Below are 16,090 nucleotides of genomic sequence, written 5' to 3' on the forward strand. Positions count from 1 at the left end.
CATCTAGTTTGAACTGAATTAGCTCATAATCACTCGAACCAAGGTTGTCCCCTACAACCATTTCTTCTATGAGGTCCTCACTACTCACCAAAACCAAGTCTAAAATGGCATCCCCTCTTGTTGGTTCTTCAACTACTTGGTGAAGGAATCCATCAGCTATCACATCCAGGAAAATCTGAGCCCTATTATTATTATTAGTACTTGTCCTCCTGTCTATATCTGGGAAGTTAAAGTCTCCCATGATCACACAATTCCCATTAGTGTTTACTTCATTAAAAACATTAAAGAGGTCTCTATCCAGATCCAGATCGGATCCCGGCAGTCTGTAGCACACCCCAAGCACTATCCCAGGGGAGGCTCTAGTAGCTTTCTTTCCCAATGTGATTTTTGCCCAGACAGACTCTGTCTTCTCCAGTCCATCCCTTCTTATTTCTTTACAGTCTACCTCATCATGGATATACAATGCTACTCCACCACCTTTGCCTTTATTTCTGTCTTTCCTAAACAGCACATACCCTTCAATACCTGTACTCCAGTCATGACTACTATTCCACCATGTTTCTGTTATCCCTATAATATCTGCTTTCACTTCCTGCACCAGTAGCTCTAGTTCCCCCATTTTGTTACCAGATTCTTTCCCGCTCCCGTTAGGATCCTCTTCAGCCTCAAGTCCACATCCCGTATCTTAGCACCCAGCAGACAGCACAGCCTTCTGTTCTCCGGATCAGCTCTAGTTACAGGTCTGTCTATTCTTCTCAGTAAGGAGTCCCCAATCACGTAGACCTTCCTTTTCTTGTTGATGGTGCGAGTCTCTGGTCTATCCCCTGTTCCCTCTGGCTGAAAGTCCTCTCGATTCCTATTGTCCCTTGCAATCCTCTGCAACCCATCCCATATCCTCCTGGGGCTCATATTTGGTGGTGTTATCTCCATTGACTCTTCCCCTCTTCCTATAGGACCAGCTGCTCTTCTCTTCTTCCTTGCCCTCTCACCTTCAGCAACCATCTGCTGTGCCCCTTCTTCATTTTCCAACTCCACAAACCTGTTCCTGAGCTCTATTTCTCCTTCACTAGCCCGTCTTTTCCTCTGCCCGGTTCTCTTAGTCACATGCTTCCACTGTCCACTTTCCTCACCCAGCAGTCTCCCCTCAGAAATCTTTGGTCCTGCTTCCATCTGCAAGTCTGAGCTTCTCCCTTCAGCCTCCTTATGTCTTTGCTCCATCATCTGCTCAAACCCCCTTCTAAACTCAACCAAAGTTTCCACCTGCATCTCTAATCCTCGGATCTTTTCTTCCATCAGTTCTATCAGGCGGCACTTCATGCAGACAAAACCCTTTTCAGGTAACCCCTCCAGGATCATGTACATGCCGCAGCTTCCACATCCAGTCATCCTCATTGTGTCTTCCACTGCTGCCTCTGTATCAGTCACAGCCTTCCCACCTAAAACCTGTTAGCCCAGGAAACACAAACCAAACCAAAACACCACCACCCACAGCAAAACAAACCCCAACGGGCACCAGAACACCACCCACTCCCTTCACTAGCCTGTCTATTCCTCTGCCAAGCTCTCTTAGTCTCCCCCACAAACTCCCCCATTTACAAAAGGAAAAAAGTGTAATTGGTATCTCAGCCCCTCAAGAGAGCCCATATCATCCAGTACAAATGCCCATCCCCCACCTCTCTTAATTCACTGGGTTTTGGAACCCATGTCCCTTGTCTAGCAAGTGCTACTTAGTCGATGGCGAGTTCCTCTGTCATAAAACAGTTTCATTGTCCTTGATTCACATAATCAGGGTAACAACCCTTTATTCTTCCTGCCTCAATAACAGAGAAACCAGGGATCCCACAGCAACCAAAGTGACCATTTGGGCGGCTGTGGGCTCATGCTAGGCGGAATGGGTGTGCCTATGCAAACAAGATCAGCCCTGAAGTTTTTTTTCACAACTCACCACAATTCACCACCAGATGTCAGGGTAGAGCTCATCCTGACTCTGCTTACATAAACACACACACAGGTCACACTTACACACAGTTCGTATAAACACACACACAATTCACATAAACACAAAATTCCTATAAACATAGGCACAGTTCATACAAACTAGGGCTGCCAATAGTCCCGTATGACAAGGGATGTCCCTTATTTAAATAGAAAATTGCCTGTCCCGGACGCAGTCAGCGCAGGACGCCTTTTATCCCATATTTCAACAGCAGGGCCAGTACTCACGGGAGCATCTCTCCATTCCCCTCCCACTAGGGTAACCAGATGTCCCAATTTTAGGGACAGTCCCGATTTTTGGGTTTTTTTCTTACCCCCTACCCCCGTCCCAATTTTTCACGCTTGCTGTCTGGTCACCCTACCTACCACCCCGGCCTTCAGTGCAGCCCCAGGGCACACGGCCCCGTACGCTGGCCCTGCCCATCAGCAACTGCACGGGGAAAGTGGACGGAGCCGTGCTCGGGGGCTGGAGTCAGTGGGGGTCCTGTCCAGCAGGGGCCAGTACTCACCAGGGCATCTTTGCACTTCCCGCCCAGCCTGGTCCTTCAGCTCTGCATGGGGAAATCAGACAAGACTGCGCTCCAGGACCAGGGGCAGGAAGGGCCTGTGCCTGGCAGGGGGGTCAGACCTCCCGGGCTGCAGCCTCCCCACTGACAGAGTCTCTGCCAATGTCCCCAGCAGCAAGAAATACCCCTGGCGAATGTAGGTGAGTCCTGCTGGTTATTATTAATGATAATATCGGAAGGAGGAGGGCAGGGGGGCTAAGAAACAGTCCCTGATTTTAGAATTGCTATGTTTGCAACCCTACCAAACACACACAATTCACATAAACACACAGTTCACACAACCCCCCCCCGACAACTCACGTTCACACACAAGCGTCTCATATAAACACCCAGTTCACACAAACCACACACGCAATTCACATACACACCCATACAGTTCATAGCTAGCAACACACACAAACCATCTCCTCCAACCCCACCAATACCCCCCGGCTCCTCCCCGTAATCACACTGGGCTCTGACCTGGCCCCCTGCTAAGTCTGGACCAGGACCCTTCCAAGCAGGGAGCCTCTGCAGCAGTAGAGTGTTCGAGCTGCTTAGAAGTGGACGTTTCCGTCTCACGGGGCTTGTGCCAAAACCGCTCAAAAAAATTCCACATGCAGGCGATAAGCTCGAAAGCTGCCGTGTGGGTTGGCATCCTGCGGCATAGTCTGTGGAGCAAATTGGGGGTCCTCTGATAAAGGGATGCTCAGGATTCAGCCCCTCAAAAGGACCCTTTATTTTATGTCAACTTTCTTAGGCATTTTAGCAGGGATGGGGACATCCAAACTGTTAAAAAATCCATATGCATGGTCCAAGCACCTAGAAAATTGGCACACCAATTCAGGGCCTGGGATATACTTTGCAGTGCAAATTTGAGGCAATTTAATAAAGGGGTTCCTGAGACACCGCTCTCCCGAAAGAACACATATTTAATATTTCAACTTGCTTATCATGCTTTTTTTGCACCGAGACAGAGACTTTTAATCCTTCTTGAAACCTACATGATTAGTCAGATTACCTTGAAATTTGATATGCTGGTTCCGGGTCCATGGCAGAGTTTGTGATGCAAATTTAGAGTCATTAGATGAAGAAGTTCCTGAGATACAGCCCCTCTAAACAGCCCATTTTTAATATTTCAGCTTTCTGACACATTTTAGCAGAGACGGGGATATCCAAACTGTTCTAAAATCCATGAGCATTGTCTGAGCACCTTGAAAATTGGCACACTAATTCAGGGGCTGGGGGAAGTTTTTGTTACAGATCTAGGGTCATTTTATAAAGGGGTTCCTGAGATACAACCCCCCAAAATGACCCATTTTTAAAATTTCAATGTGCTTATCGTACTTTTTTGCAGAGAGACAGAGGTTTTCAATCCTCTCTGAAGACCAGATGCTTAGTCAAATTACCTTGAAATTTAACATGCTGGTTCAAAGGCCATGGCAAGGTTTGTGATGCAAATTCGGAGTCCGTTTTTAACAGGTTTTTCGACATACAGCTCTCCCAAAATGACAATTTTAAAAAAATAATCAGCTTCCTGATCACACTTCTTTGCCCAGAGCTAGGGAAAAATCCATAGGCATGGTCCACTTCAGTCTTTTCGTACTGGAGAGCCCCAGTCAGGAGGTGGGTTTAGTGCACAGAACCAGCACCCAAACCCAATACTTAACCAGCTCTCAGACTTTTTTCTGTCCAGATCCCAGACCCCTGAGTGCAAAACAGACAGGCTCTCCCACAGAAAACCCTCTCTAGCTTTGGGGAAGGTGCACTAGGCTGGAAACCAGGAGAATTTCCAGTGACCAATGAGCATCTCACAGCTCTTACTATTAACTACGGCTTCATATCCCTCCTAGCAATTGTAACCCCACCCCTGCCCATCCCGTTCTCCGTCCCAGTACAGGGTTGTTTAACACAGGGTAAGTCTGCCTGGTGGTCTTTTGTACACAACTTTGGGACACCGGACATGAGGTCCCTCCATGGGCTGCCTCAATGCATCACGTACTGGTGCATGTCCACCTCAGCCCAGATCCATAGATGCTGACTCTTATTTTTCCCCGCGGGTAGTCCACCCCCTCTTCACCCGAGGCCCCGCCCCATTCCAAAGCATTGAGTCCCTTGTGGAGAATGAGACCAAACCTAAAAGCTTGATGCTAAATGAAGGCAGGGCAGGCTCCCAGATTTTGGAGCACAGACGCAGGCCCAGAGGCGCCAGGCCTGGGGATACGGTCAAAGATCAGTGATGGTCATTGGGGTGAAAAGTTCCGAGGCTTCAGAGAATGGGCCCTGTGGCTCCTGGCTGGGCTCCCAGCTCAGCTGTCTCCTGCCCCAGAGCCGGATGAGGCCAAGCGAGCTGGGGGGAGGGTGGGCTCGGGGACTGGGGTCCCGCAATCAGTAGGTGCTCTGGGAATCATCCTGCCAAGTTCTCTTGCGGAGGAGGTCCCAGGTCACTGAAGGGTGGGGGGAGCTGGGAGGGGCATGGGGAAGAACCATAGCGGGTTAGAGCAGGGTGGCTGGGAACCAGGATTCCAGGGTTCTATCCCCAGCTCTGGTCATTTCTTTCTCTTTCTGTTGCATGCTCTGTCTCTCTCCGACAGCCCCCACCAAAGCTGCTCTCACAGTCACCCCTGCCACCCAACCTCCTGCCGTGCTCCCCATCACGCTCCAGGCACTTCATCCTGGGCCCCAGCGCACACTGGCCCTGTTAGTGGGGGGCATCAGGGACAGTCCAGATAATCCCCGCAATAACCTGGGGCTGGGGCTTAGGATCAGGGGATCCCACTGAACGCAGGAGCAAAGGAAATCAGGGCTGGATGATTAGAGAAAAAGGTTTTATTGGAGACAGCCTGGACATGTTATAGAGTGTGGGACCTGGGGCTGAAATCCCATCCACAGGGACGGAACGGAAAGGGCCAGGAGACCGGCAGATCGATTGTGTGATGCTGTGGGTCAGGCATCTCTCTCGCCATGGGCAGTGTGATCAGTGCATGGGGGTCAGCAGGCTCAGTGTCGGGAGTGAGGTGCTATGACCAGTTCCCACTCTGCTGCTTGGGTCTCCACGGTATGTAGGGAGCTGGTGATCCAAGCAGTAGCTGCCCTAGGGAGCAGCTCATGGGGTGGCGATGTCCGTGTAAGGGGGAGGAGTGCAGGCAACAGCGTCAGTGTGGGTGTTGGTGGCAGTAGTTGGATCACCTGGAGGCACCATGTTCTGGTAAATGACCACAGACTGCAGGAAAAGGTAAACCTATCAGGACAGGACTCAAGCGTGCCTCTCAAACCAGCAACAGCCCAGTGATGTGCTCCCAGTATAGAACCCTGGAGTCCTAGCTCCCAATCTCTCCCCCCATCCACACACACATACTTTAGCCCACTAGACGGGGGGGGGGGGGAAGAATAGCTCAGTGGTTTCAGCATTGGCCTGCTAAACCCAGCGTTGTGAGTTCAATCCTTGAGGGGGCCATTTAGGGAACTGGGGTAAAAAAAAAACTGTCTGGGGATTTGTCCTTTGAGTAGGGGGTTGGACTAGATGACCTCCTGAGGTCCCTTCCAACCCTGATATTCTCTTCTATGATTCTCACTCCCATCCCAAGATGGAAATTGAACCCAGGTGTCCTGGCTCCCACCACTCCTCCTGTAAGCCAATAGACACCCCTCCACCGTCCCTGTCATTAATACAGGCCCCAGGGTGACGCATCATTACCACTTCGCTGTAGCTGTTCCGGCAGACGGCTTTGCACCCAAAGGCTGCAGTGGAGATGGAGACAACGAATTCCAGGAAGGTGAACAGGAACAGAACCGTGATGCAGGCCATGGTTACCTTCTGCCAACGGGAAACTGTTGAATTCCCTACAGGGCAAAGTCCCCATGTCCCATTCCCTCAACCTCACCCCCGAAGCCAGCCACGCCCCCATCCTGGGGCTGGATCAAAGCCAGCACTCTTGGAGGGGAAAGGCCCCTGCCAGCTGGGTAAGGCAGTCCCTCGGGTAGCCATGGGAGGCAGGTGGATCCCCTTGGGAGCAGGGGGATGGATGCGCTGACAGCCCTGCCCTCGTGCTGCAGTACCAAGTACTCACATAAGCCATGCATTCCTCCGGGTACCAGTTACACCTGTACTGATACCTGGATTCCATCAAGCTGACCAGGTACAGGATCATGGCACATCCGGCCAGCACCGAGCTGATGATGTTCATTCCCAGGCTGCCTTTCACCTGGATGGGAGACGGGGGTGGAGAGAGGCGTGCGCTGAGAGCCCAGCTGGACACACGTGGACAACATGGCACAGAGCCCAGCCCCACCCTGGCTGTGGGAAGAGCCCACACAATGACATCCCATTATTGTGATCATAATGTTCACTCCCATTGCTGTAGCAGTACAGCCTAATGGCCAAACCCTCGCTCAGACGGAACATTTAGGGGCTAAATCGCGAAGCTGGATTGAGGTACGGTTCAAATAATTCAACCACTTTGGAAAGAACGAGTGATTGTGGGTATAAGATAAATAGATAGATAGAGGGGTGTGTGGGATAGATAGATAGAGGGGGTGTACAGGGACAGATAGATAGATAGATAGGAAGGAAGGAAGGAAACTGAGGCATCAATTCGTACCAGTTGTATCTTGGGATTCTTTGCAGCCGCCACTGAGAGGGCCCCCGAGATGATGTACTGTGGAGGGAAAAGAGAAAGGGTTAGAAGCAGGGCTGTGCCTGTGTCTAGCGCTCACGGAGCACAGCGGGGTGGATAGGTGCTATGCATGCTGGGAAATACTAGACAAGGGTGAGCTTGGGAGAGGTAGTCCAGCAGGAGACAGGGTAAAGGCCGGTGGCCACATGGGAACCAATGTCTGTGCTGATCCACCCACAGCCTGCACGTCTGTATAGTTCTCTCCGGCGCCCTGGCAAGCTGCCTGGTGGGATTAGAGCCCCACGTATTCTATTGTAGGGTCTGCTGCTAGCGCCACCTAGAGGTAAGGTTGCCCAACACATCCCATTATAAGACCCTACTTTCAGGTGCTGATAACTTTGCCAAGCATTAACTATTAGGGCTGAAATTTCCCATTCTCAGCCTGCTGCAGGCTCAATTTGGGGGATAAATTTCAGTCCAAATTGTTCAGCCATTGCTGAGAATGAGGCTGGGGAAAGTATGTTGTTTTGCCCATGGTAAAAATAATTCTTACAACCATTTCACTGAGAAGCTCTAGTGCCTGCATACTTTGGAGCAGGGCCTGGAAACGTAGCAGGGGAGGTCACCCTAGGGACAAGGATGTGCCTTTTGCTGTTCCATAAAAAGTTCACTCAAATTTGGCCAAATTATAAGCATTTGAAAAATTTCCATTGGCACATGCTCCGTGGAGATGTGTTAGAATTTGGCAGCTAGATTCTCCAAAGGGTCTGTCTGCACTGAGCATGCTCCAATCCTTCCCTGCTCCTACATGTGACCCGATGGCAGAGGGCAGGGTGGGGTGGAGACTTACCAGCAACCCACTCCATATCGGGACGTGCACACTCAACGCCAATATCCAAAAATAGGAGTTGACCATAGCCATCACCATCCCGACAGCAAACTGCACAGCTCCAACTAGGATCTGGGTGATCTACCAGGAAGCGAAGCCAAGAATTTCATCACTGCACCCCAAGCTCGCTAGGGGTCGCTTTCCCCTTGGTGCTCTTAACAGGTCCCTCTGTCTTGGGTATTTATCTGGTGCCCATCATCCAGAGCCGTCCCTTGGGTACGGCAAATCGGGGCCCCGCGCAGGCGGGGAGGTGAGGCAGGAAGTGGGTGGACGAGCGGGGTGAGGAGGCGAATGGAGAGGCGAGCGGCAAGCTGGCGGGGGGGCGAGGAGGAGCCCCCCCTACGAGAACCTCTCCCTTCCCCTAGCGCCTCCTGCCCACCGGTGGCCCCTGCCAATCTGCACCTATCACCTACCATGTATCAGATGTTTTTTGTGGCATCAGGAGGTGCTGGGAGGGAGGGGAGAGGAGGGAGGGCGCAGTGTGCTTGTGGGAGGGGGCAGAACTGGGCTGGGAAGGAGCAGAGGCGGGGTGGGGCCTTGGGGGGAAGGGGTGGAGTGGGAGCGGAGCCTGGGTGGGGCCAGGGGGCAGCACCCCCCGGCAGATTAGAAATTTGGAACCGATGTCCCAGGCCCCACACCCCCCTAGGGACAGCCCTGCCATCGCCATAGCCTCTCATAGTCTCAGTCTTTAATGCATTGATCCTCCCCATCCCCACTCCCCTGGGAGGCAGAAATGTGCTGTTATCGCTATTGTACAGGTAGGGAAACTGAGGCACGGAGCAAGATTGAGGGAGTTGCCCAAGGGCCACACCACGAGTTTATGGTAGGGAAGGGGTAAGTAGGCCCATGGGTGAGATCTGACACAGCAGGGAGAGTTGGGAAGGACACTGTGCTAGAAGTGCCCATGGAAAGGCCCCCATGGGTCTGATCCAGGTCAGCAGGGAGCAGACGGGTTACCAGGCTAGATGGGCCCGTGGGTCTGATCTAGGACATGAGGGAGGCAAATTTAATGTTTCTATGGGGTTTATCATCACAAAATTTTGGGAATTATAATCCCAGCAGAAGCCACAGTCCCTGTGAACCAGCCCATGGCTCCCACCAGGGAAGTCAGACATGCTGAAATACAGACAGGCTGGATGCAGGTGCTTGGCATGGGGGGCTCTGGGCTTGGAAAGCAATGGTCAGGGGGCACTGCCTGAGATCAGGGACAGCGATCCATGGGCTGGCAGGTACAGGAGGAATAGGCGCCCGCTGTCAGGGGATTACGCTGGCCCCAGCCGGCTGCCTTCTCTGCAAGAACCATGCTGGCGTTTCTGGGGTAACTGGGCCAGGTTCCTCCCTGGCCCGACGCTCACGTCCGGGCAAACATGGGGGCAGCAAGAAGACAGGGCTGAGTCATGTAAACACCCACCCAGTGTATCCTAAGCACTGGAGGGAATCGTCCTCTGGAATTCCATCCCCCAGCATCTGGCCAATGGGACACCACCTTCAAACCACGACATCATCAGAACAAGCTCTCATTGGCTGATTGTCCCAGGTGGGTGGGGAAACCTCCCGAAAGCAGTTATCCTTTTTAGTCCGCAGGATACTCACCCCGAGGGCCAGCGGCTCCCCCTTGTGGAACTTCTCCAGGGGCTGCGGTTTGGCCGGGATGGCAGCACTGGCCATGTGGGGCTGGGTGATGAACCTGTTGATGATGGTGATGGGGCCGGCTGAGCTGGCTGTCACGGTGGTGGCCATAGCAGAATCCTGCTGAGATAACAGCTGGGCTTTCTTTGTGCCGGCAGGGCACTGGGGAGGTAAAAGACACCCCCCTACCCCAGGATAACAGATAACCCCCGCCCCCAGCTCATCTCCATCACCTCTTGCCCTGTCTGGGGGAGATACAGGTCAGGGTTTTCTTTGCGGTGCCCAATCACCCCCATGTTAATATCACCTTAATTCACCCCTTTAATATCGCCATCACTTTCACCTGCAGCAGGGGGCGTTACTGAACCAAACATGGCTTCCACGGTCTGTGCCCCATGAACCTGCCCCTTCCCCCTACGTGGCAGTGAAGCGATGGGATAGTTGTTCAATTGGCTGACACTGATATCCCATTTCTAAAAGCAGTTTCCCACCGCTCACCCCAGTATCCCACCACTGACACCAAGATCCCACTGCTAACACCAGTTTCTCACCATTCATACCAGTATCCCACTTCTCTGACACCAGTATCCCTCCACTGACACCTGTATTAACACCAGTATCCTACCACTGGCACCTGTATTAACACCAGTGTCCCTCCTTTCACACCACTGACCCCAGTGTCCCACATATCAGATCTCTTTCACAGCTCTCAAACCAGTATCCCACAGCTAACCTCAGTATCCCACCACTGACCCCAATATCCCATGACTGACCCCAGTATCCCACCTTTCACAATAATTTCCCACCTCTCACAGCAGTATCTCCCCTCAAATACCAATATCCCACTGCTAACACCAATATCCCATGACTGATGCCAGTTTCCCATCATTCACACCATTTTCCCACCTCTCACACCAATATCTCACCTTGATTACCAATATCCCACTGCTAACACCAATATCCCCTGGCTAACACCAGTATCCCACCGCTCACACCGGTTTCCCACCGCTCACACCAGCATCACAGCAGAATTCCAGAGCCGTACAAACCAGCTTCTCAGTGAAGGAGGATTCAGTGAGGCGCAGTCTGGGAAGAGTCTCAATCTAATCAAAGTGTGGGGAAAATTCAAGGTCTTCTTTTTCTGCCAGGTGATGATCAGAAATGGGGTGATGATCCATTTATAACTCAGGTGGATGATTTCCCACCCACTCCACTTCCGCCCAGGTCATGTTATCGTCACCCTCGCTCTACCCCTCCACATCGGCATCACTTCAGTGAGCAGCAGGGGACGCTGTGGAGTCCAGTATGTCTCCCAACTTCCCCCATGGCCCAGGTTGGGTTCCACTGGAAACCTCCATGGTGGTGAAGAACCTGCTGGGCTGGGTATAGAGAGGGTGTGAGAGGCACGGCTGAGCTTGGTTCTGGCTGAGCATGGAGTGTTGTGCCATTTTTCTTGCCTAGTAAAGCTCCCGCGGAGGGGTCTCAAGAACTGAGCGGAGAGGAGCTAAAACAGAGCCAGAGAGATGCCCTGACTAGCAGCCCCACTTGGAGACGGAGTGGGCAGGAGATAGACCCCCAGTAGGCCGTGCTGCAGGGGGCTCAGTAGGGGGCCCCAGCGGAGATGGCTATGACAGGAAGGGGAGCTGGTCTAGAAAGGGGAGAGTACCTGGGAGTCAGGAGAGATGCACAGGCCAGGGGTGATACAGGATGTGTGGGGAGGTATCCCCCAAAACACTGTGGTTATACCCAGAACCAGAGCCCCGGTAAGGAGCCCAGATTCTGAGCCATTGAGCTTCCACAATGGACTAAGATGTGTGTGGTTGTGTGTGTAGGTCTGTGGGTGGGACTGTCCATATGTGCACGTGACTCTCTGTGTGTCTGACTGTGTGTGGGGGGGACTGTCCGTGTCTCTGTGTGTGTATGTGACTTTCTGTGTGTCTGACTGTCTGTGCATGTAGGGTTACCATACGTCCGTTTTTTCCCGGACACGTCTGGCTTTTCGGCAATCAAACCCCCGTCCGGGGGCAATTGCCAAAAAGCCAAACATGTCCGGGAAAAATACCGGCCGGGCACTTCCTCTCCCGCGGCTGCTCTGCTCCTCCCCGGACTCAGACTTCGGCTCTGTTTAAGAGCCAAGCTGCCCGAGCCAGCGCTACCGGCTTCGGGCAGCCCCCGTGCCTCTGGACCCTGCGCCGCCGGAGCAGAGCAGCTGGAGCCGGGGAGGAGAAGTGCCCGGCTGGCAGCTGGGGTCCGGAGGCACAGGGGCTGCCCGAAGCCGGTAGCGCTGGCTCGGGCAGCTTGGCTCTTAAACAGAGTCGAAGTCTGAGTCCGGGGAGGAGCAGAGCAGCTGGAGCCGGGGAGGAGAAGTGCCCGGCCGGGGGCGCAGGGTCCGGAGGCATAGGGGCTGCCCGAAGCCTGAGTGCTACCGGCTTTATGGTTTGCCGGGCAGCCTCCAGACCCTGTGCCCCCGGCTGGGCGCTTCCCCTCCCGGGCTCCAGCTGTGCTGGGGAAGCGCCAGTCGGGGACGCAGGGTCTGGAGGCTGCCCGGCAAACCATAAAGCCGGTAGCACTCGGGCAGCCCTTTTCGCGTGGCTGGGAGGGAGGGGGGGGAGTTAGGGCGGGGACTTTGGGGAAGGGGCGGGGAAAGGGTGGAGTTGGGGCGGGGGTGGGAAAGGGGCGGGGCTATGGCCCGTGGAGTGTCCTCTTTTTTTATTTTTTAAATATGGTAACCCTAGTGCATGGGACTATCCATATGTGCACGTGACTCTCTGTGTGTCTGACTGTGTGTGTGGGACTGTCCATGTGTTCATGTTGCATCTCTGTGGTTGCCAGCTTGATGTGTCTGTAAGTGTGCTTCAGTGGGTGTGTGTGTGAGAGAGATTGTGTGAATGTGTGTTTCTGTTGTGTATGTCTGTCTCTCTCTGAGTGTATTTGTGTGAACGTGCATGTATATGTGAGTGTGGCGGGAATCATAGAATCATAGAATATCAGGGTTGGAAGGGACCTCAGGAGGTCATCTAGTCCAACCCCCTGCTCAAAGCAGGACCAATCCCCAACTAAATCATCCCAGCCAGGGCTTTGTCAAGCCGGGCCTTAAAAACCTCTAAGGAAAGAGATTCCACCACCTCCCTAGGTAGCCCATTCCAGTGCTGGAAGTGTGACTGTGTGTTTGTGTCCATTATTGTTGTGAGTCTCTGAGTGTGTATGTGTGTGTGTGTGGTATGAGCTGGGTTAAACCTCTATAATTTGGATTAAAACCCTGGTCAGGTTGACAGGTGTGAACTCACCCTCCCATTAACATAGCTGTAAACATAATCCCCAGTAAAGACAAAAAGTGCGTATCACACACACACAGAGTTTTTGGGCTGAGTATTGTTTTGGGCAGGGCTGTGTGCGAGAATACCCAGACACTGAGCTCACACACAAGCGGTGTCTACGCTACAGCTGCACGGCTACAGCACTCTTGTGCAGACCAGGGGTGAGCTGGAGCCGGTTCGCAGGAACTGGTTCTTAAATTTAGAAGCCGGTTTAGAACCGGCTGTTAAAGGGCTGGGCATGGTAAGGGGGTTGGGCCGGGGCTGGGAGGTGGGTTGGATAAGGGACAAGGAGCGGTTGGAGGGGGCGGAGGTTCTGGGGGGGGGCGGTCAGGGGACAGGGAATGGGAGGGGGTTGGGGCGGCCTGGCTTCCCCAGGCAGCAATTTAAAGGGCCTGGGGCTCCCAGCAGCGGCTGGAGCCCCAGGCTCTTTAAATTGCTGCCAGAGCCCCGCTGCTGGAGCCCTGGGGTAGCAGCGGCAGCCGGGGACTTCGGCAACGGTTTTTAAGGGCCCGAAGCGGTAGCGGCGGCCAAGCCCTGGGCCCTTTAAATTGCTGCCGGAGCCCCCGGCTGCCGCTGCTACCCTGGTGGGGGAGGGGGAGGGGCACTTACCGGTACAGGGCAGGCCGGGGCTGGCTCTGACCCCCCATCCCCGCCCCTTCCACCTGAGGCCCTGCCCCTTCCGGGGGCCAGAGCTGGCCCCAACCCAGCCCCATACCGGTAAGTCCCTATTTCTACTTTCACCCCTGGGGTCGGGGCAGTCAGGGGACAGGGAGCAGGGTGAGTTGGGTAGGGGGTGGTGCCCTGGGGGGCAGTTAGGGTGGGGGGTCTTGGGCTTGTACTCACCGGGTGGCACTTAATAACGGATTGGTGGCAGCACTTCGGCGGCGGGTCGTACACTCGCGCCGGCTCTTTGGCGGCACTGAAGGGACCCGCCACCGAAGTGCTGCCAAAGACCCGGTAGGGAACCGGTTGTTAACAGTCTGGCAGCTCATCACTAGTGCAGACCCTTCCAACGTCATGGGGGGGGGGGTCCATCGCTGTATTGACTCCACCTCTGTGAGACGTGGTCGCTAGGTCGACGGGAGAATCCTAACATGGGGCCTGGGGTCCACACCGGGGGTGAGGTCACCCAAACTCCAGAGCTCACGGCCTGGAATTTTCCACAGCCCGGAACGCTGTAGCTAGGTCAGCCTAATGTTGAAGTGCGGAGCAAGCCAAGACCAGAGAGAGGCAAAGGCAAAGAGGCTAGAAAAGCCAAGCGGGTCCCTGTCTGCACAATGTGACCCTGGAAAAAGCTAGAGAGAGACCTTCCAGGGCTGGGGCTGGCTGGGGAGCCTTGGGGAGGGGAGGGGGCTACAAGCTGAGCGACTGTCTGATTTGGGCACAGAGACACGGGACGTCGTACTCTGCTTGCAAATAAACAAAACTGTGTCAAAGCCAATCCCTGGCTAGCCCCGATTTCTGCCTCCAGCTGGAGCGTCCCCCGAGCCCCCTACTTTGACTAGCCGCTGAGGTCAGAAGGGGCAACGTGTGTGTCTGTTTATGGGGTAGGTGAGTGCGTGTGTGAGCGTGAGTGTGTATCAGCGTGTGTGCTGTACGCAGGTCCCTCGTGCCCCTGAACTCCCAGCTCCGTCTGTCCCGTCGCAGCAACATGGGGACAGAATCCCTGACCCCTCCACTAACCGACAGCCCCCACCCCAGCACCCCGCCACGCCCCCCGGAGAGACCCAGCCAGGGCAAATCCCCTTCCCCAATCCCATCCTGCCTCCGGCTCACCCTCCATCCGGCTCTGAAGCTGGCTCTCTCTCCGGCAGGAAAGAGCTGAGCTTGGACCCCGTCCCGTAAACAAGGGGCCCCTCCTGGGAAGCTCCAGAAACGATCGTCGCCTTGATTGGAGCCGAAGTAAGAATAAGGCCGGCCGGGGGCTGGACAGTGTCCCAGTTCCCCTGCGCTTCTTTGCCTGGTGCACGATGGTTCCTGTCAGCAGGCTGCAGACAATACTCTGCTCAGCAGCAGGACTTCTCCAGACTAATCATTTCCTTCCCCTTGCCCAAAAGAAGGGTGAGCAGCGGAGGGCTGGAGGCACCGAGCTGTGGTGCAGGCTGAGCGTTGAGCTTCTATCCAGAGCTGACGGGAGGTTTTCCAGAGGGATGTTTTGCTGTTGGAAAGTGCAGATTTCTCAACCCCCAAATTCCCCGTGGGAATGCGCCGACCACAAAGCAAAAAGGTGACAAAGCGGGGCCCTGATGACAGCCCTCAAATGGGCCAGGGCTGTTCTAACGCGCTCAGCTATTCTCCTTGTCCAGCGAAGGATGAGAAGTGATGGTTAATCCCCAGCAGGTGAGACTGAAGGGTGGATTTTAGGTCCAACTTTCTAACTCGAAGGGGAGCTGAGTACTGGAACAGGTTAACAAGGGAATCTGCCCCATGGCAGGGCCTCTGTGTGCCCCCATGTACCGGGTGCCCCCATTCTTTCCCCCATGCCAGTGGCTCTAGTGTCCCTCACCATTTTTCCCTTCTGTTTTTCTAGTGCCCCCCAAATGGACAGGGTTCTGCCCTGACAGTTTGGCGCTGATCAGATGCGGCGTTCAAACATGATCCTGTAACACCCACACAGATGGGCGGACAAAGACAAGCCACTGAGCGGCGTGTCAGGCCTCACTTCACCAGACCTACTGACAATGGGAAGGGACCCAGGTGCTGCGGAGATGGGGGCCAGAGAAGCCCCTGCCATAGGTCGGGGCCCTGCACAGACACCCGAGGTCTCACAGAGGGGACGTGCAAGCTCACCCAGCAGGCCAGCGGCAGCTCTGGGGGCAACCCCCAGCTCTCCTAGCCCCCATCCCTCACCAGGGGCAGCAGCAGGGGTCCGGCTGTCAGCCCAGCAGCGGGGTGCCAGCTCTCAGCCTGGCCAGGCTCTGGCTGTGAGCCCCATGCAGGCGATGTAAGTAACAGTGTCTACACAGTCACTGCGTCACCCTAGCTACACCCACCTAAGCGCTACACCTCTCACAGAGGCGGCGTTATTGGGTCAGCGTAGCTGGTGACTCACATCGGCGGAGCCCTGCTGGAGTGTAGACATGAACAGAGTTAAGGCGA

The 16,090-nt window shown here is 54.4% G+C and overlaps 2 protein-coding genes and 1 long non-coding RNA gene across 14 annotated transcripts in view; 1 reads left to right on the forward strand and 2 right to left on the reverse strand.

The window, feature by feature from the left end:
* LOC101938932 (FXYD domain-containing ion transport regulator 5-like) overlaps positions 1 to 16,090 on the reverse strand; it is a 226,057-nt gene that overhangs the window by 182,182 nt on the left and 27,785 nt on the right. The gene's annotated exons all lie outside the window — the stretch shown is intronic.
* On the reverse strand, positions 5,352 to 14,906 carry LOC101938211 (membrane-spanning 4-domains subfamily A member 4D-like). 12 transcript variants are annotated; one of them, XM_042853242.1, is made up of 8 exons: positions 14,768 to 14,906; positions 10,724 to 10,815; positions 9,639 to 9,794; positions 8,007 to 8,126; positions 7,142 to 7,198; positions 6,611 to 6,745; positions 6,238 to 6,357; positions 5,352 to 5,763 (listed from the first exon to the last, which is right to left on the reverse strand). In XM_042853242.1, exons 3-8 carry the CDS (start codon positions 9,783 to 9,785, stop codon positions 5,647 to 5,649), a joined length of 696 nt encoding a protein of 231 aa, XP_042709176.1. In that variant the 5' UTR covers positions 9,786 to 9,794; positions 10,724 to 10,815; positions 14,768 to 14,906; the 3' UTR covers positions 5,352 to 5,646. The 12 variants fall into 12 exon arrangements, with proteins under 12 accessions (XP_042709176.1, XP_023965249.1, XP_023965244.1 ...); XM_024109481.3 differs by having other exon boundaries at positions 10,724 to 10,777; positions 14,768 to 14,902; XM_024109476.2 differs by having other exon boundaries at positions 10,601 to 10,777; positions 14,768 to 14,863.
* Positions 15,084 to 15,558, forward strand: LOC122173993 (uncharacterized). Its single transcript, XR_006175155.2, has 2 exons — positions 15,084 to 15,218; positions 15,522 to 15,558. It is a non-coding gene; the product is annotated as an uncharacterized LOC122173993 (long non-coding RNA).

Source organism: Chrysemys picta, chromosome 20 (assembly GCF_011386835.1).
Source record: "Chrysemys picta bellii isolate R12L10 chromosome 20, ASM1138683v2, whole genome shotgun sequence".
Classification (NCBI taxonomy): domain Eukaryota; kingdom Metazoa; phylum Chordata; order Testudines; family Emydidae; genus Chrysemys; species Chrysemys picta.